Genomic DNA, 22,383 nt, shown 5'->3' with positions numbered 1-22,383 from the left:
ATTGTTATTAAAAATATATATTGTATTTCGTGATTATTATTTTTTAGCTTACTTCAGTCATAGACAAACATAACATGCTGTTCATAGTTCATGTCATACTGACATTTCAAAGACAGTTATAAAGTTTTATTTTATAATACAAAATTCAGTGTATTACTGTTTTGAATGTGGATAAATTATCTCATATTGTACCGAAATCATTCGTCAGTGCTTTCCCCGCTGTCCGCTCAGGATCAGGATGTCCGATCCTGATAGGATCATATGGATCTCCACAAAGTGGAGGTTTGTATTTACAGATTTTGTTTTTACGATAAATGGATATCAGCCACTTGCTCAACCTATTAGGTCCATACCCTGACTCATACACAGATTGAAAAACAATATGTGTACATGCCAGACCCAGGATTCGAACCTGGGACCCACGGCGTAATAAGCCAACGCTTAAGCCGTGCGGCTACCATGATTTGGATTTAGACCATTTAGATTTGAATACAGCAAAAAAACTTATATTAGACATTTTCACAACAATTTATATGATAAATATTCGTTTTTAACTGGCAGTTATACATTAAACAAACTTTTTTGTTGGCCATGCGTATTGTTAGCTAAAGAAAAGTCTGCGTGGAATTCTACTGGCATAATTGATTTAAATAATTTGACAAATTCAGCGGTGAAACATATGACCAGTATGTCGTTGTCATTAGTGTGCACCTATTCATCAGTGGTAATATTGTAAGTAGTATCTTCTTATTTCTTGTAAGTTACCTAACAACTGTGCTCTTTTTCTCTGATCTCCACAGCTTACCTCTTTCCAAAAGTCACCCTTCGCCACTGGTATTTACTATGCATATATCCTGTATAGGTTAAACCAGGGTTACTCAAATCTATACCTGTGGAATAGTACAAACCTTTCATCAATTAGAATTTTAATATATTATTATTATTGCAATTTTTATTACATAGCTATTGCTGTTTATAAATATTTTTTAGGAGTTATTTATGTATAGGAAAGTTACAACTATTTAGAAGATGGTTAATAGTATATTATTTATAGACTTGTAGATGCATAAATTAAAATATATTTAAAAATTATTATTTTCAGGAATTATTGATTTGTTATTTAATAGAATCTAATTTATATTTAATTTTGGTTACCAGATCCTGTCATGATATAATGTGTCTTATGTAATGTAATTGCTTGGGTATTTAGTATATTAATGTCTTTTGGTAAGTATATTCAGATAATTGAAGTCATATGGATTAAGTAAATCAACTTCAAAGTTAAATATACGATTGTTAATTATTCTACACAACTTTTTTTAATGTTTTGTAAGTGATCTTTGATTTTTATTCAAAAAATAAATAGTCATATCTATTTGTTTTTGTATTTTATAGCGCCTGTACACATGCATGGATTTATTGCTGGGAATAGCGTGTAAATCAAACTTTCGCGACAATAACTGCTTAAACAAGAACATGCTGATTGTCGTGTCTCTCTCATTTTTCAATTATCAGCGAGATGCGTTTGTTGTTGCATGCACATTTTGTTGCCGCACAGTGTCGATAATACTTAATGCCAGCGGTAAATCCACGCACGTGTAAACAGGCTATTATGTTGAGAATAAAATGTTTATATCTTTACATAATATACACCATTTACAAGTTTTAATCACGTTTCACGCATACATATGTATAATTTGGTGATCTGAAAACTACTCTTAAATTTTTTTAATTCGGTGTTGTTTGGGCATAACCTGTTAACTACAAAATGTTGAATTTACAGGAGAGTAATTTTAAACTTTGAATTGCCTCATAAATCTTCAATTCAATTTTTTTGTCTAACATTGAGGATACATTAATGAGGAAGAATATAGTAATGATTATATTTTAAACTATTCCTTAATTATTAGGAAAATAATGTCATTTATCAGTGATCATGTTTGGTCATGTTTTGGATAAATCAACCGCTGTGTTTGTTAACTTATCATATTATTACTATAGCGTTTTGAGCATTTTCAAATAAAATCCAGATATCAAATTCTTACCAAATGGAAGATATTACTGTAGTTACCCAATTTTTATTCTTAACATAAAACGACTCAAACAGCAGTTATCAGGTTGTGCCCAAATAAACCAAATTATATGTCACTTAGGTAACCTACTATTATAATCCTTGCATCCTCAATTATTCTTATAGATTGTAGTGACAAAAAAACCTCACCTCTCCTTTAGCACCGCATAATGGACAGGATACTCTTGATGACCTCATGTTTTAATTCATAGCATGTCAGTTAGTTTTACAGTTTGTCTATTAAGACGTTTGTGTAGGTAAGTAAATGGTGTACTTGCCGCTTTATTCAAAACAGTCAAAGGAATAAATCTTTATTTAACTAAGTTATTTTGTTGATTATGTAACTTGATATTTTAAAATATAACATTGGTAGTTCATTAAGTTTTCTTTTTTAAAATCACTTTTATTTTATATATAACATAGCATAACATTTAGTAGCTATTAGTTAATATTATGATTATCCGGTATTTTGTAATAAAAATATGAAGGGAAGTATCTAATAATAATTAATATTAAATTCTTATATTATGATTTAAATTATAATTTACAAATCAAACTGTTTTGTTACAAGGTAAGCTATACATAAAATAATATTAATGGAGTCAAAAGTTGAAATGAAAGACTACTAGATAATTTTTTTCGTTTATTCAATCCTTTTGTATTCAATAACATACAATTTTTCTTTGATCTTAGATATACGAAATAGTTACACTATGAATATGAAATACAACATTGGTAAATGTTACATACTAGTTTTTTTAATGTTTTTAAATGTCTTAAGGTTTACAAGATAAACTATTGTGATATTGTTATGATGGATGCGGAACACAATATTTTCCAAACAAGGTGACTCACTAGATGACCGAAATAAGGTTTCTATTGTAAAACAGAATACATCTAAACGTATGATCGCTACGAGGGCTTTTAAAATATTGACCATTCGTATCAGCCAGCCAATCATCTCACAGACAACATAAGCACGACCAATCTAATGCTCTATATTTTGGCGATAGCGCAATCCGAAGTATTTATCTACCCAAACGCATTCAATGGTGTAAAACGGACGAAACTGCTTATTGACAAAATCGGCAGACTCCCGACGAAAACTTAACCATAATCAAAACAAGCAGTACTGCTGATTTTTTAAAATATCAACATAATAATATTATATATTAAACCTTGTTAATGGATACATCTTTCCACTTTTCCAAAAAGGAATAAAATAAACAGTCAATCCTCATTCAGCATTATTATAAAACCTCACAAAAGTCATAGATATTACGCAAAGTCTAGATTGAAAAGTAAAGTTATTAATATTGTACATATTTTGTTTGATAAGTTTATTGTATTTGCTGTAAAATATATTCTTTTAAATCATATTGTTATTATTTGATAATGATCAATTCCGGTTTTCTCCATTTAGATAATTAACTTTAACAGTCACTTTAAATAGAAAAAGTCAGTCTTGATCATTATTGAATAATGTGTATGAATTTCTATATCACTTGTTTTATATATTATTCCATCAAGAATTGACAGTGAAAGTCGATGATAAAATTGTATAAAACGATTTAGTGAATCAATTTGCAGCCTTGGATTGTTAATATTTGCTTTTTGTATATGGTTCATGATAACCTTATGCTTGTTTAGTATAATATGTCATGTCGAAATAATTTTCCCTCTTTTTATTCAATCGGGAGTCTGCAGTGAGTAATAAAAAAATGTTTATTTATTAATTTAACACGTTTGTTCGGTTGACCTTATAGATTTAGAATATTTAAAAAAAATGCTTTTATTCGTATGTATTTTAATTGTGATTTTTATACATAATTTAATTATTATATTTTATATTAGTTTTTTTATCATTTATACGTCATCCATGTGTTGTTCTTTGTTTATTTAAAATCAATTTGTTGTTATTAATTAATATTTTTAAGACAAGCGATTTCAATATATATTATTATTAAGTGCTTTCGTTGAGAAAGACTGGCGTTTACATTTTTCTTCTAAATCCTAATCTAATTGCGCCCCCCTGTGCGGCGGCACCTAGTTAACACTTTCTAGTATTTTAATGTGTCCATTTTTTAACTCCTTACATAACGACAAATTGAAGTACAAACGAAGCAATCTTTTATAAATCTTATTTCGATAGTTATAAATTTAACATATTGCCCCAAAATTTTCAATAGTCTAAATTGGCAAGCACAAGATTTGTATAATATCAAATTTTAATAAGAATTTTTAAAGATCGCGAAAAGTTTACAATTTCGCCTACCGATACATATTTTTTTTTATCCGTAGAGTTTATTTTAATTATAGAGGAAAGAATCCTAGACGTTTTCTTTTAAATAAATATTTAATTACTTTACGTTGGGCGTTCGAAAATGAAAGTAAACACCGAATTGTGATTAAGTATTCAAAACTTCGATGTCTGCGTTAATTTTCGAACACTATTCGGTGGGAAGATATTTATTTTGACCAGAGATGGATAGATTAAATCATGTAAGTAATAATTATTAATATCGTTTAGAAAAATGATTTCTGCTTGCGTTTTCAAAAATGATATCTTTCCCACGGTGGTTATCATTATATTATTTAGTGTATTTTTTTTAACCAGAATGGTAAAACATTCTGTTATTTTATCATTATTAATAATATTATTATGACTCCGATGTGATTTATTAAAATCTTATACAATGTTCTTCTAAAGAAATACTCAGCTACTTCTAGCTATACTAGTTAATCGCGCTGTATAATATATTTAGATATAAAAATGAGAATTATTATTTATTTTTATAATGGATTTTTTTAAAACTTGGATTCGAACAAAGTGTGGGTTGGATTTTTTTTGTTGTAATGGAATTGAATTGATAAAGGGTGTAGAGAGTAAATATTGATTTTGTACACTGTAGGTATTGTATTTTGGAGAACTAGTCATTCCTCTATGATAATAGTTAATTACATACACCGTAAGGATGTGTGATTTTATAATAATATAATTTGAAATAATTCTCAAGGATAAGACGTACACTATGGGCTTCCTTTTCCTTTCGAAATTCTTTTATTTTAAGGGAATAAGCTCTAAAATGTCTTCTGACTAAATATTTGGGGAAAGATTTAACGAGAATAATAATAATAATCATACTTGTATGTAATAAAAGTATAATAGTAATAATTATTAGGGTTATAATCGACAAAACTAAAGGTTTATATTATATATAGTAATTATAATGATTTAAAAAAAACTTAATTAGTATTTTATATTGTCTTAATCTCAGACAGTTCATTAGCTAGTAGGAGGTCTCGAAGATTTTGAGAGTTTTATAGCTCGCGAATGTCGATTTGTGATAAGAGAAAGAGAGAGAGAAGTTTCCTATGTTAAGTTATGATTTGCAACATCTATTTAGTTTTTTTTAAATTTATAATCTTATTTTTATTCTTTACTCTACTGTCACGCCGCTATGACAGAATCTTCGCTGGCTTTATATTATATAAGTAGATTGTTTGAAAATCTGCTTTAATTATTTAATAATTCAACGCGCCTAATATTAATTTAATTAAATTCTCTTTATTTGCTCATGCACTATGCGCGCCATGTGCATGCGCAAAAAAAGCTCAGCTCTCTGTGTTTAATAATAGTTAAATAAAAAAAATGCTCAAACATTTTTTTTAATTAATTAAATCTATTGTTAAGGGCCAGAAAGAAGATCTGTCATATTGGCGATTTTATTATTTTATGATCAACTAGTATTTATCTTAAGATTTATTTAACTTATTTTTATTTTAATCTCAATATTTTAGAATACATATTACTTTGAATCTTCTACTAACCGACTGCGCGGTTAGACAAACCGTTCGTCTCTTATATTGAAAGTTGTCGTAAGCATCATGGTGAAGTAGATTTGCCGAATATTAAATAATCAATAATCACTATATAATAATGCAAAGATGAAAGTCATTCTAAATAGAAAAAAATCTAAATATAATAATTATTTATTTATTAGAAGAAGATTTTCGGTCGATTTGCCAAAACGAGAGATTTTAATTAGAAATAAATGTAAATGTCCACTGTCACTTTTATAAAAAAAAGTTATGTGAATTAAATTAGACTGTTACATTTCAAGCTCACGTATTTTTGTTGGAAAGTGGAAGTTGCTCTATCGTCGAGTCGAAAGTAACACATCTTAAATTAATTCGATGTTTCTCTAGTTAACGATCACATTATCCATTTCTAACATTATTAAAACTGTCATATCGGAAAATCGACCGGTGAGAGAAGTATAGATACATCTTAGAATATCGCTATGCATAATAAGAATCAGCGACATTTTTTTTTGTTTATCAAAAAGAAATATAGTAACATTATTTACCCACTTATTTAATCGAATCTACTTCGACTACGATTTATCAATTTTATTTTAATTTTCATGAGATTAGACGCATTTTAAAATAATAATATCATTAGTTATTTATTTTATTTTAATTCCATTTTTGGACAATTATTTTAATGAGGAAATATTTAAAACTTCCTTTTAATTGAATACAATTTTGTATTCGATTTAAATTTAATTTGATCAATTCTCTTGTATCAATGTTAAGCAAAGTACATTACACGTGGTAAGAGTTTTATCAATATTTTTACACCTTTCTCGACCTACCGTTTATTTTATTTTTTTATTAGTACATACATATTAAGTATTTATTTCGAAAAATTACTTCTTATTTTTATATTCAAAGAATTTATAGTAATGTCGGTTAAGTACAGTTTTATGTTATTCTCAAATTCTGTAAGGTCAACCGTAGACATGTAAATAATGTAATAAGTAATTATTTTTATAAAATATATTAAAATTTAGTTTCTGACTGCACCTGGTGAATAAAATAAAAATATTGTAGTTTGTTCGAATCATATTTTAAACCTCATTCTAAATTCAAATTTGATTATTGGCGTGTCTGTTTTGAAACATAATCCATACACTTTTTAATATCGTATTCGAAATGTCAAAATATTTTTAAATTCTAATTTATCGTTAGGTTTCCTAAATTACACCGTCAATTAATTATTAGCATAGTTTTTACTTGGATTTTCTACCGTTTCCGTTTAAAGATAAAATTCAACAATATTTAGGGCGGGAAAATGCTTGCCATAGACTGCAATGTCAAATAGTTTTAATTAATAGGGAATCATAAGATCAGAAATACACATTTTTTCATCATGAAAGGCACCTGAGATGTATTTTGCAATCATGGATTCAGAGATATTCTGTGGATTTGTATTTGTATAAAGTGTATTTCAGGATTCATGTTATTTTTAGACAAAATACAATAGATGATAAATATCATTCTTGCGTGGTTTCTAGGAGTAAAATATGGCTACAGATCTATTTTGTAATTTTTTAGTGAACGATCCGAGATTGTTACGGTACATTATGTAATTTAAGTATTTTTTTACCGATATAATAAAACGTATATGATTCTTGTTATAGTCGTAAGTATTACGAGTTTTAAAAGTATAACACAATCACACAAATGAGAGAAAATTACATTTAAAATAAATATCGAAGAAAATAGCTCTTCTCGAGTATAGATATCATCCGAGTCATTGGATTTCATTAAACTTTTAAATAAAACAAAACGATCTTCTATATTTTAATTGAATAATAATAATGTGAAAAGAAAGAAATGACCGCACAGCCAATTTTTTCTTATTTCATAATTTTTAACCATATCAAAATAAGTTTTTTTCTTTTGAAAATGTATAATCTGTTTTTTAAATGCCGTGAAATGTTTTTTTAAAGGCTGGGCATGCAAGAATTCAATTTTTATTTGGTGCAATAATCTTGAATAATGCGAAGGGTTACAAAAAAAAACAAAAAATGCTGAAAATCTGTTATTAAATTTTCTTTATTTTTCACGCTGCGTCCAATATCATAGATTTTGCAAAACCGAAAGAAATCTGCCCGAGGAAAAATCGTAGATATTATCATCAATTTTGAGATGATTCGAATAGCATTATTATTACATTTTCATCATATATTTTTTCAATAGATTTTCTGTGGTGCCCATATATTCAGTGACATTATTTATCCAAACCATCGAATATTGTTCCAGTAAATATGTCTTAAATCGATTTGATAGAATTATATTGATGAAAATAGTATGTAATATCAATTATTTAACCTACGTCCAAAGGCAAGCAGTTTGTACAAAAAAATATTGAAATCCGGTTTCAATTTAATTTTTTTCTTTAATTTTGCAAAATCTGGTCTCATAGTAGGTATATATATATTATAATTCAATGAATTAAATAGTAATTGCTTATGTCCCGGCTCTAATAGTCTACGACTTGATCGCTTGAAAAAGACGGTTTACACAGAAGGTAGCTACACCATTTTATAATGACCAACTATTTACAATAGTATTGCTTATAGAGACTATGTTTATAAATAACTACGTTGAATAATTTTCTTATTTTCCCTCTCGTACGATGCAAAAATTATTTTATTCGATCCGATACAAACCTACGCTTCGGTTGAGAATTTTACATTTACGGTATAAAACTTTTCTAGTTCAAAATGAGTTATCTTAGTTGGCAGCTTGTGTAGTGCATTTATGGCGCCAAAAATCACTGACAACAAAGTAGCGACGTCGTCCGAAGGAACATTCGAATTTCAAATGTGGTTTTTTAGTGAGATTTGAAAATGCACCTTGTATTAAACATAATCACTCATTTTTTTCTGTTTCTGATAATAGAACGAGTGCATTAAGCTAACAACGTTACCAGAGACAATCGTAGTGCAGTTAATTTCAGTTTAAACCTCTGTAATAATAGGTATGAAAATACATGTCTTTCAGCAATGGCATTCCTTTATTTCTGATATTATTTAAAATGTTTAAATCTCACAGTATGTATGTACTCGATTATTAAAATTTTTGATATTACAATATCCAGATTTTTCACCTGAAATTAAAACGCAGCATAACACAACAATAATTATTTATGCAGTTATACGTCACTAGAAACGCCATTGTGTAAAAATATCTGTGGATGATCAACACAACATTCAATGATTTATCGCTAGTTTCTCTGATATCATAACTATTATCAAAATAATAAATTATTATAGGTATATGGCAGCCATGTGAATGCAATTGGGTCATTAAAATCACCCCATTTTCGTGTTATGAATGGTGAGAATTCAGTTCCGAATGACGGGTATATATTTTCGTATTTTATTTACCTAATATGTGACGATGTGGAATGGTAGATTAGTAAAATGTGTTCATTATAATACAAAAAAGTATAGCCATTATAAATTGGAGGAATATTTTCCACACAGAGGACTTAAAATGGCATAAAACAATATATTATGTAAGTCATTCGTGTTATTTCTTATATTGAAATATTTATATTTAATTATTTATGTAAAATGAAGCTTACGTGAGGGACTGAAGCAGTCATTATATTGTAAGATAAACTATAATATATTTAATTTTTAAAAGTTTATTGATGCATGACTGATATAATGAAGAAATAATAATAATAATTTAATAAACAATTAACAATAATTCATTAATATTGGATAGGTACATACATTTTTGATACAAGAAAACATTTTACAAACATAGGTAATTTAATATTCAACATTCTTTAAATGTTTGATAAAACAGAGGTTTTACAATACTTCGTTTTAGCTCAATTTAGGAATAATAATAATTAATTTGATCGATGATGAATGTTATTCCTAAATATTTTTAGTAATGAATTTACGACGCCCCCAAAAAACTTTTTCAGATAAAAAATATTAAATTAAGAATTATATCACACGTTCATACATTATTTTCAACCAGAAATCGTTTGTCCACCATTTTATAGCTAAGATATTTTTTCTGCAGAGCTAGCCACATGAATTTAAAATTGATATTTTTTTAAACTATCGACGATTTCACTGTTTTCTTCGTCCAGCAACACTTTATTTTTTATTATTTTATAAAAAATACACTTCGATTATTATTTTAGCAGACAAGCAGCGATTGCTTGAAAGACATATCGTGAAAAAGATTGATTTTTGGTGTCATCGTTTTCATATTTTGGTACAGCACGCAAGACTCATTTGACAGTTCATTACATAGAGGTTTAACGTCTATGATGCATATTTGTTCCAAATTCAAAATTACAAGGTCTTCATTCTGGTGGCTGTATTCATAAGCTGTAGATAATAATATTACTGGCTTTGTTCTCTGGATAACTGGTTGATCCCGCATGTTAAATTTTCCTATCGCTTCCTCATCCTTCCCCCCCGTTATGATGTTTTCCCCACGCCCCCCTGCGCTGCGTTGACCTTACATGATGACACATTTCCCCTTTTCCGCCCAAGGGTTGCTCTTCTTATCTGGGGCGTGAATGAGCGGATCGTTCTTCTCGTTTTCTTCCACGTAATCCCGCATCCTGGAAAGAGAAAGAAAATATTATTTTAACATTTTTTCATTTATTCTGGAAACGGCGATCGGCGTTTTTCGTTTGCGGTCAATTGATTTATATTTCGAACAGTTGGAAACGTAAGCTTTTATGAAAATCGCATGACAGATAATATCAATTTATTATTATTTACCAAGTATGAGCCTTCAAAATAAGTCATATTAATGAATTTATTTGCTTTATCTTATATTCGAATGAGGAATATTATTTGTTTTGAGAAATAGCTTAATAAATTAATAAGTATTTACTTGTAGGTACTAATTCTATTATATTACTAAAAACAGTGTCTAAATAATATTATAATAATGTACATATATTATGTGCATAATAATATTATACGTAGGTACAGGGCAGGGCCTTGTATATGTACACATAATGACAAAGGTATTTTAGATTGACCATTAATAGTAGTTGAATAATTGAGGGCATTAGTTGCAATGTCTTTTGTTAACGATATTTATGAATATTTCGAAATAAAAGTAAAATAAATCTTTTCAATAATAATAAATAATCCTTATTTTATTAAAAAAAAATATGTTTTCAACGCGAGAAGTACCTAAACAAGCATGATTTAAGTATGTTGGTCCTTTCATCTTGCAGCGGGGCAAGACTCTTTAGACTTTTTAGACGTTATACCTATAGTCATAGAGTCACATGGTATATTGGTAATACAATAAAATTAGGGATGGCTAACAACCGGATCGTGCTGGTTGGAGGAGGGCAGTTGAGTCGGTCAAGGCTCAAGTTGAGATGTTGTACCATTGAATGAAGAAAAAAATATTAATAGCCGTAAAGCCGCACAATTACCTATTCATGTGACCTTATATACAATGATAAGTATCTAAATATACCTACTTTCCATTCAACCTGGAGAAGAATTTGCGATCAGTGACACCGAATTAGTATTGAACTGGATAGATAAAATTAACATACTATAAATTACCACACAACCGTGAAGTTAAATAGTTTTGAAAGAAAACTAGATACAGTCGGAGGAACGCCGAGCGTGAGAAAGCAATCCAAAATTGTGATATAAATGCGATAATTAAAATTTATCAGCCTAATTGCTGCGCACTAGAAAATAAATCATTTGCGCATGTTTAAGGTAAAATTTTTACACTATAGGTACATAGTTTTCCAATACGAGGATTTCCTACCACCTGCAAAAAAAGATTGATGGAATGGTTGAAAACCAATCCTCGTAAAAGCTTATCATTTATCTCTAATTTTATAGGCTCCACTTTGGGGCGGATATGACAGGTTACTTTTGTTAATATATATGAATTTCGCACTAGAAATTAACAATACACGCCCAATACTGTTCTTTATAATATATGAGTAAATTTAATATGGTGTAGGACTTATTATTTTGTAGTGAATATATTATAATACATACGTAATTACATAACATTGAAATATAATCATATATCACTAATTTATAAAAATAAATTAATGAATCTTCGCTTGCCCACTCCACACGCAAGCAATGACAGCAAATGCCGCATTTATTTGATTTCAAAATCTTCTGTCATCGTATTAAGCAGAAATAATAACGTATTGGAATATCTAGCGTGACATAAAGGATTAGATATACCTATGTAGTTATATATAAATATTTATTACGATTTCAATATATTATAGGTATGATACTATTTATTACTATTATTTAATTACTATACGAGTTATGTAAGTGACTATTTTGGATTATAGACATAATTATGTAGATATACGTGATATTTTATCTGAACGAAGCTGTAAATATTTATTAAAAAATGCTGAAATTAGGTGCAAGTCTTTTGACATTCGTACTTGTACTCTATAATACAATGGTGTATGTATAACTATTTATAGCGGATACAGTGATAGATGTGTATTAGTAAAAGTATTTATTATTTTGAATACTAACATAAAAATATAGTGGAGCCATTAGTGCTGATGGGAGAAAGGGGTATGAGAAATAGTTTGCAATTAATTCGGCTTAATGAGAGAGGCCACACTTCAAAGTGCAGATAGTTCGAGATAAAAAGCTCTTGGGCAAATCTGAACTGGTCCGTGACATTTCGAAACGGCAGGCAAAATGGAAAGCAAAAGACTGTCGGTTTCAGTAATTGCCGCTCACTTCACGTAGCTTTGCCACTTGACATTTCACGATGCTTTTTCTTCCTTTTCACGTAGGTAGGAAGTATTCTCTTCAACTGGCTAATGATTTCCTCGCTGGTTATAATCGCAATGCGCGATGCAAGATAGCTATGACATAACGTAAGACAATTAGTTTTTATTGCACACAAAGAAAGGACGTTGAAGAACACATTTTTCTATAGGAAATATGCCTAAATATTTACCATACTCCATACCAAAAAATGACATTTCATTTTTTAAAAGGTGGGAAGTCAAAGTCAACAAAAAATATTCAAACATTTAAAAATAGTTTTCACATAAACTAAAATAATACAACAACAAAAGTAACGTATCACATTTTAAAAATATATGTAAACTTAGTTTTGACAACTAGTCATAATATAAAATGGAAAAAATTCACCACGCGAAACAATATTTCACAAAGAAAAATAATCCGTAGTGTATGGTCATGTCTTGTTTCTACAGATCTGTCAAAATGATAATAAAATTAGCGCCGAATTATTTTTATTAAATTAAACAACAATAAAATGCAGTTCCACCATGAATGTTACCATGTTAACAAAATAAAAGAAATTGTAAGTTATTTAGTTAGATTTTTCAGCCGATCTTTGACACACACTGTTCTATCTTTGTTGGTAGCAATTACCTACGTCCTACATAATATGTAGAGAAATATTTGATTTATATTTGTACAAATTGTCCTGACATTTATTTGAATCCGAATTATTGGTCATTTATGTAATCATACTAAGAAGAAAAATGTGGCCAAATTTAAACGGACGAATCAAGTAATTCAAACGGATCTTATAATATATGATTTTGAATAAAGAATAATTAACGTAATCTATTAATGTAAAATATATGGCTGAGACTTCATTTTATGTTATGAATTAGCTGATAGTTAATGTGTTTTATTTTTTCATCTTTGGAGATAAATATTGTATAGGAATTGCATTTTTCTGTACATACTAAATTTTCAAAGATACTTATATCCGAAAGCTATAGTAAAGTTAACGAAATAAGGTACACCATCCGTATATAGTGGCGTTTTTTTTGATGTAGAACACAAATCGATTTTTAGATGATTTAAAGGGGGCCTCGAAACACTTCAAACCAGTCATAAACTTATAAAATTATACCAAAATGTTAAAAAAAAAATGCGTATTTCTCACAAATTGAGTTTGTATTACCAAAGTATAACGAAATTCCTGCATTGAATACCAAAAGTAGTCTATGACATAACCACTGAAACAGATACGTGGTTGTACAGATAAAAAAATACTTATATTTATTACGTTTCATCACTGGTCATTATTTCAATAGTAATTATTTTTAGATACAGTTTGTGAGGATTATAAGAAAGAAATACATTGATATTTTCACCAGATACATTGATAGTTGGAATGTATGTATTTTATTTTATTTAATATCATCGGAGAAAATCGTCCATGCCGTGGGCTTACAAGTTCCTAAACCAGTTATTGCATCTATGCTTTATTCATTAATTACAGATTGAGGTAATTAACAGTTTTATAGATACCTAATGAAATCATACTTGATTCGGGAATATTAAAATAAATGTGTTTTCAGACAGTGTTTGCCAGCTCGGTAAAACAGTTTATTGTCATATTATGTTCCAAACGATCTAATTAAACGGATGCTTACAGGCAAACAAAGCTCCGTAACAGCGAATTAAACGCCATTTATAGGCACATATAATATGTTTAGATTTTGTCACGATTGTAAACATATCGACGTTGCTAAGCCAAAAAGGCGGGTGTAAGAGACATTTAGGCAAATAAGTTAAATATAGAGTTAAATTGTTTAGAATTTAATTTATAGCATCACAACAGATACGAGAAACTGCAATCAATATTTGAATAATTACAAGATAAAAAGAACTTTTTATATATAACGTTTTTAAATTTTCTGTTGAATCATATAAACTTGACTAGCTTAAACGATCAAAAAAATTAATACTGAAATGTCATTTTGACACTCATATTGATTTCCATAGTAACGCACGCATATATTAATAATTTCCTAGCAACCAAAAATAGTGGATTAGATTACGGATTTCTTCCGAAATAACTTTTCATACAAAACAGAATTAACTGGCTAAAAGTATTAAAAAAATACATTGGCATCGTGTTCTGATACATTCTAAAAGTTTCAAATGTCAAACGTCAAACCAAAAAAGCTAGTCGGGAAGTTAATCAAAAATCGATTGCAAGATTTGTACCGGACAAACAACCACCGGACAAATAAGAATACGACCTAATGAAAACATTGTAAAAAACAAAAGGATATGATTGCGGTTTGTCAAGGTCATAACTAAAAAAACAAGATTGTAATGGAACACAAGGAGTTGTGGTTATTTCAGAGAATCCAGGGCCAATATGAGATCTTGTAGTTGATCACCAACGACATGGAGATCAGATAAAGTGTTTAAAAAACCAAAACAGATGAAAAACTATTTTTCTAGATGATTTTAATTGGGATGTAGAATCAGGGATGTTATACAGGTATTCTCATTTCAAATTACTTCTATCACGTATATTATGCTGGTTCAATCAATATTATTTTAATCAAAAACGTAGAATGTAAATAGTTTTTGAATTCATAATGTATATGATATAAAATACTTCAATCATTCTTTTTTGAGGATATACCGCATTCACATACTTTAAAAAAAAGTTTTTCAATTAGTTTCATTTTCATATCGTCACCCCAATACGACAACTAATTAACTCTGAATTTTGGTAATTGTTGGGAAAATGAAATTTAAAGTTTACTTGATTAAAATAAATCTAGGCAATAATTATTATTTAAAATAAAAAAAGGAAAATTGTGCTTGTCTAATTGGAATAATTAAATAATGTTCAATTTTATGAAAAAAAAATATTGTAGATATATTATTTTATTTTTTTAATTCATTTATGGTTAGTTATCTAATATTTTCAAACACAAAATTAATAAAGTGTTGCTATTAATTTCTGACTTATCTAGTTTTATCATTTTGTAGAGAAGGAAACGTAGAATATAATCATATTCTATAGCTATCTCAAAAAACAGTGAAAATCAAGTTATCTAGTTGTAGTATTGAGGTGACGACATGATTCTGAAAATTGGCCTCGTAAACGTTATGGCATTGATTTTCATCGAAATTGTTGGTAGCTGAAAAATGGCGTTACAAAATATGTTTCTTTGTTAAATGAGAAACGGTATACTTCTTACCTCTTGAAAAGCACTGTTGTTATGTATTGTTACGTCAACATAAGTTAATTAAAGACTTTTACAATAAAATATCTGTTAACCTACAAAATACAAAATTAATAGAACACTTAAGGGCGGACGTGCTCAGCGTGGGTCAAAATGGAGCTTTTATTCTATTTTCAAAGCATGATCGTTTAAAAAAAAAGGTTTTTTTTTCGGTTAGGTACATGTTCAAACACGCGCGTTAACATGTTCTTACTCCCTACTTCAGTTTTAGTTTGTCAATTTATGGCTACGGCCGTATGTTGTAGCTTAACTACTGGGGAATGCCAAAAGAAATGGCGTATTTCGAAAAAACACTACCTTATTCTTAGGTCAATAATTATTATAAAGCGATCATTATTCGTAGGATGTTTATCACATTTGAATGGTCAAAGACATAGCTTATAATCAGCATCTTTAGAATTATCTTCGAATGTGTTAATCTTGCCCATTTTTTGAATAATAAAATGTCAAATTCTTGTCAAATTTGGGATCACAGAGATTATCAATATAATTTTTTATCGTAAATATTTCACTATAATAATGTCGACATAAATTATACTGATGGTTTTATAAATGCGTTTAAAAATTAATAAATGTAAAAAATTTTAACACCACTGCACATTTATGTAATGAAATATGACTATATTCTAAAACATTAGAGCGAGAGGTTTAAAAGAATACTATTTTATGTAATAAAAATACTTTTTGCAGTCATCAAATGTTTAAAATAAATATAAGGGATAATAGGGCTTCAAAATTATATAAATAGATTATCTACAGAGTTTAAGGAATGTCAAGGATCATGCTTTGAAAATAGAATAAAAGCTCTATTTTGACCGACGCTGAGCACGTCCGCCCTTAAGGCGAAGTCTTCACTGAGCCTTTTTTAAAGAGGCACCTAGCGGAAAAATACGAAGCTTGCAATTTGAGACATTTTTTTGATAATTTACAATTAATTCATTAATACAGTTGAAATTGTAAATTATCAAAAAAATGTCTCAAATTGCAAGCTTCGTATTTTTCCGCTAGGTGCCTCTTTAAAAAAGGCTCAATGAAGACTTCGCCTTAAGGATAATAATCCTGTAATGGATTTGAAACATTAAGGAGTGTCAAACGATACACAGTGATATCATAAGAATTGCCATCCAATAAAATGCTTAATAATACAATATATCGTATTTTAACCTAACTTATGAATGATAAAGCTCCAATAACGGGTAGTCACAACGGATACTATAATAAATCCCTAAAGTACACTTAAATATTGTAGATAAATAATAAAATCTCATATAATAATAAAAAACTGACGCATTTAGAGAGGTCAAAAATTCTTGCTCTTTTTTGGCATGCAATATATTGTAACACACACAAGTTACGACCTTTAATATAATTTAGCTGGACCGTAAATTATGTCACACAAGTTCGACCAGGATAAAGGGGGGCTAACTCGAAGAAACCCAGGGCTCAGATTGTAGGCGGATCGACCAGAACGAAATAAACATTCGGTATATCTGAACAATGTTGACGTTTTTTAAATGAGTAATTGTAATATTATCAAACAAACACGGGCATTTTTCGCATTCAATCTTTAAAAATACAGTATTTTTAGCATATTTGTGTCGCTAGATTTCAAAATCAGCCAAGTCCATAATATATGAATAGGAGAAAAACAGCTTTTTGTTTTCTCAAATACACAGTCACAAGGGTGAAAGTTTATATTATTTCAAGTAACGTATATTTAAAATTAATAAATTCCACATTTTGATAATGCAGAAATGTTTGAAAGCAGTAGTTCTTCAGCAATTCACAAAAAAGTCAAAAATACCTAAAGGTGGACTTGGCTGATTTTGAAATGTAGCGACACATTTAACAATAAAATCAATATTACTTAGTATTTTATAGGAATTGAGCTTTTCTCTAGAAAAGAGCCTCATCTCAATAACTCTAATTTTTAGCAAATCAATTTAAGGGGGGACATGCTCGTCGAAGGTCAAAATTGAGTTTTTATTGTATATTCAAACCATGATCCTGGACACTCCTTAAACGTTGTAGATGATCTATTTATATAATTTTGAAGCCTTATTATCCTTTATACTTATTTTAAACATTTGATAACTGCATGAAGTATTTTTGTTACATAAAATAGTATTCTTTTAAACCTCTCGCTCTAATGTTTTAGAATATAGTCATATTTCGGTACATAACTGTGCAGTGGTGTTAAGATTTTTTACATTTATTATTTTTTAAACGCATTTATAAAACCATTAGCATAATTTATTACGAGATAATTTTTGTAAAATATTCACGATAAAAAATTATATTGATAATCTCTGTGATCCCAAATTTGACAAGAATTAGGCATTTTATTATTCAAAAAATCGGCAAGATTAACACATTTGAAGATAATTCTAAAGATATTTATTATAAGCTATGTCTTTGACCATTCAAGTGTGATAAACATCTTATGAATAATGATTGCTTTATAATAATTATTGACCTAAGAATAAGGTAGTGTTTTTTTGAAATACGCCATTTCTTTTGTCATTCCCTAGTGGTTAAGCTACAATATACGGCCGTAGCCATAAATTGACAAACTCTAATTGAAGTAGGGAGTAAAATGATATTGACGCGCGTGTTTGAACATGTACCGTTTAAAAAAAAATAAAAAAAAATTCGGTTAGGTACATGTTCAAACACGCGCGTTAACATAATTTTACTTCCTACTTTAATTATAGTTTGTCATTTTATGGCTACGGCCGTATGTTGTAGTTTAACCACTAGGGAATGACAAAAGAAATGGCGTATTTCAAAAAAACACCACCTTCTTCTTAGGTCAATAATTATTATAAAGCAATCATTATTCATAAGATTTTTATCACACTTGAATGTTCAAGGACATAGCTTATAATAAATATCTTTAGAATTATCTTCAAATGTGTTAATCTTGCCGATTTTTTGAATAATAAAATGCCTAATTCTTGTCAAATTTGGGATCACAGAGATTATCAATATAATTTTTTATCGTGAATATTTTACAAAAATTATCTCGTAATAAATTATACTAATGATTTTATAAATGCGTTTAAAAATTAATAAATGTAAAAAATCTTAACACCGCTGCACAGTTCTGTACCGAAATATGACTATATTCTAAAACATTAGAGCGAGAGGTTTAAAAGAATACTATTTTATGTAACAAAAATACTTCATGCAGTCATCAAATGTTTAAAATAACTATAAAGAATAATAAGGCTTTAAAATTATATAAATAGATTATCTACAACGTTTAAGGAGTGTCCAGGATCATGGTTTGAAAATACAATAAAAACTCAATTTTTACCTTCGACGAGCATGTCCCCCCTTAAATGACGCGATATACATCTCGCCACTGTAGTCAGGCTGTGATACGAAACTGTAAATTTTGATCGTAGTGATAAACTACTATCTATATGGTAAACTGTTTGTCATGATGATTGATTCATTTTGAAATAAATGGTAATACGTTATTTGATTTGAACGAAATATAAAATCAAAACTATGATTACCGCATTGCATTAGAAAATAATCAATAACTAGCACTACCATCGTCACAAGCAATTCAGTGGCCGGGCTTGTATATAGTTGGCCTTGAATTACAGTGGCAAAGCGCAGCATGTGTAATGTATTCTGTGATTTTAGAAGTGTTCTGTCGTGTTCAAATGCCATTTAGGATGTTGTAACAATTATTCCGGAGATGTGCCTAACTGTTGTACAATGCAATACTTATAGTACGGTTGGCAACCTGGATTCCAATAGAAGACAACTATAACTATGTGGATACCGGTTCGTGAAATCTTTCATTTACAGCACTGACACAACCTTTCGCTATTATATGTGCCTAGTTTACCTAGCTGTGGGTGAAATGAGGAATGTGTTCAGATTTATTGGTGAGCCGGCTCGCTATTGGAAACGTGAGGCTGTTTACGAAGGTGGATATTGCGTCTTCTAATGTACGTGTGATATTGGCTGACTATTTCAATGGATCAAAACCCCTAGACAAAGACATAATAATCGATATATATATATATATATATATATATATATATATAATATATCAATACGGATTACTGCTTCATATAATTAAATATACAATATTGTGTACATTTTCATATTTAATCATTCTAATTCAATTAAAATATTATAATTACATAATATCACTTCCCATACCACACTGCGTTTGCTTTCGTAGGAAGTAGCACCGGGTAGCTAGAGCGATTATAAAAAAAATGGTTATATTAATAATTCCAATATGTCGGTCTACGCCTCAAAGCCTAAAGCGAAAACAATAATAAAAGTTAATACTACATTATAGAGAAAGAGTTTTCTTGTGTACAGTGTGATTGATTATAAGAAAAATGATAACAATGTTATATCTAAGTGTAATAAATCACGGAAAAAGCTTTTTATAGTAATTAATATGTTATTTTTTAAAGATAAAATATAATTATTAATTATATTGATTTTATCGTGCTACGCCGTAGCACGTAGAGACTAAGATAATATATTATTATAATCGTGGTTAGTGAATACTAACTAACTATTGTTGGTGAATATGGCCATGTAATATCACGTTAAAATGATTTTAACATATTTTTTGTTAAGGGGGGACATGCTCGTCGAAGGTCAAAATTGAGTTTTTATTGTATTTTCAAACCATGATCCTGGACACTCCTTAAACGTTGTAGATGATCTATTTATATAATTTTGAAGCCTTATTATCCTTTATAGTTATTTTAAACATTTGATGACTGCATGAAGTTTTTTTGTTACATAAAATAGTATTCTTTTAAACCTCTCGCTCTAATGTTTTAGAATATAGTCATATTTCGGTACATAACTGTGCAGTGGTGTTAAAATTTTTCACATTTATTAATTTTTAAACGCATTTATGAAATCATTAGTATAATTTATTACGAGATAATTTTTGTAAATTATTCACGATAAAAAAATATTTTGATAATCTCTGTGATCCCAAATTTGACAAGAATTAGGCATTTTATTATTCAAAAAATCGGCAAGATTAACACATTTGAAGATGAATCTAAAGATATTTATTATAAGCTATGTCTTTGACCATTCAAGTGTGATAAAAATCTTATGAATAATGATTGCTTTATAATAATTATTGACCTAAGAATAATGTAGTGTTTTTTTGAAATACGCCATTTTTTTTGTCATTCCCTAGTGGTTAAGCTACAACATACGGCCGTAGCCATAAAATGACAAACTATAATTAAAGTAGGGAGTAAAATTATGTTAACGCGCGTGTTTGAACATGTACTTAACCGAATTTTTTTTTTTTTTTTTTTTAAACGGTACATGTTCAAACACGCGCGTCAATATCATTTTACTCCCTATTTCAATTATAGTTTGTCAATTTATGGCTACGGCCGTATGTTGTAGCTTAACTACTGGGGAATGACAAAAGAAATGGCGTATTTCAAAAAAACACTACCTTATTCTTAGGTCAATAATTATTATAAAGCAATCATTATTCATAAGATGTTTATCACACTTGAATGGTCAAAGACATAGCTTATAATAAATATCTTTAGAATTGTCTTGAAATGTGTTAATCTTGCCGATTTTTTTAATAATAAAATGCCTAATTCTTGTCAAATTTGGGATCACAGAGATTATCAATATAATTTTTTATCGTGAATATTTTACAAAAATTATCTCGTAATAAATTATGCTAATGGTTTTATAAATGCGTTTAAAAATTAATAAATGTAAAAAATCTTAACACCACTGCACAGTTATGTACCGAAATATGACTATATTCTAAAACATTAGAGCGAGAGGTTTAAAAGAATACTATTTTATGTAACAAAAATACTTCATGCAGTCATCAAATGTTTAAAATAACTATAAAAGATAATAAGGCTTCAAAATTATATAAATAGATCATCTATAACGTTTAAGGAGTGTCCAGGATCATGGTTTGAATATACAATAAAAACTCAATTTTGACCTTCGACGAGCATGTCCCCCCTTAACTGTATTTAAAATTGTTAATAAATTCTATAGTCTACGTCAGGGATGGCAAATAGGATTTGATCGGCGTGCCAAAATAAGCCGATTTTTTTTAATTCCTGGCGCGTAGTATTGTTTAGTAGGTATGGTTTAGGTATACACATGATATAATCTAAATTATATTTATTGAATATAAAAAAAACAATTAGGTGCATTAGTAACTATATTGTTTATTGAATATATAAAAAAATGATACACATACAATGAAAGAAAATAAGGAAATATAAAAACATTTAACGACACTAATTTTTGTTTGAGGTTTTTTGTTTGTCGTTATTTGCGAGACATATCAGGCTGATATGTCGTTGATTGCAAATTAATATATGCTGCTGAATCTTCTTCGTCAACTTATTTCTAG

General features: G+C 28.8%; 1 protein-coding gene across 1 annotated transcript in view; it reads right to left on the bottom strand.

Moving 5' to 3' along the window:
• Positions 1-2,717: 2,717 nt before the first annotated feature.
• Ggamma30A (guanine nucleotide-binding protein subunit gamma-e) overlaps positions 2,718-22,383 on the bottom strand; it is a 379,757-nt gene continuing 360,091 nt past the window's right edge. Inside the window, exon 3 of the mRNA XM_085949824.1 lies at positions 2,718-10,520. Coding sequence (XP_085805950.1) covers positions 10,415-10,520 — 106 coding nt within the window. The 3' untranslated portion in view covers positions 2,718-10,414. The remainder of the gene's footprint in view (positions 10,521-22,383) is intronic.

The sequence above is a fragment of the Rhyacophila brunnea genome, unplaced genomic scaffold (genome assembly GCF_057557595.1).
Source record: "Rhyacophila brunnea isolate RB1 unplaced genomic scaffold, BYU_Rbru_1.0 scaffold_22, whole genome shotgun sequence".
In the NCBI taxonomy this organism is placed as follows: domain Eukaryota; kingdom Metazoa; phylum Arthropoda; class Insecta; order Trichoptera; family Rhyacophilidae; genus Rhyacophila; species Rhyacophila brunnea.
This window is presented reverse-complemented; position numbering and strand designations above follow the sequence as displayed.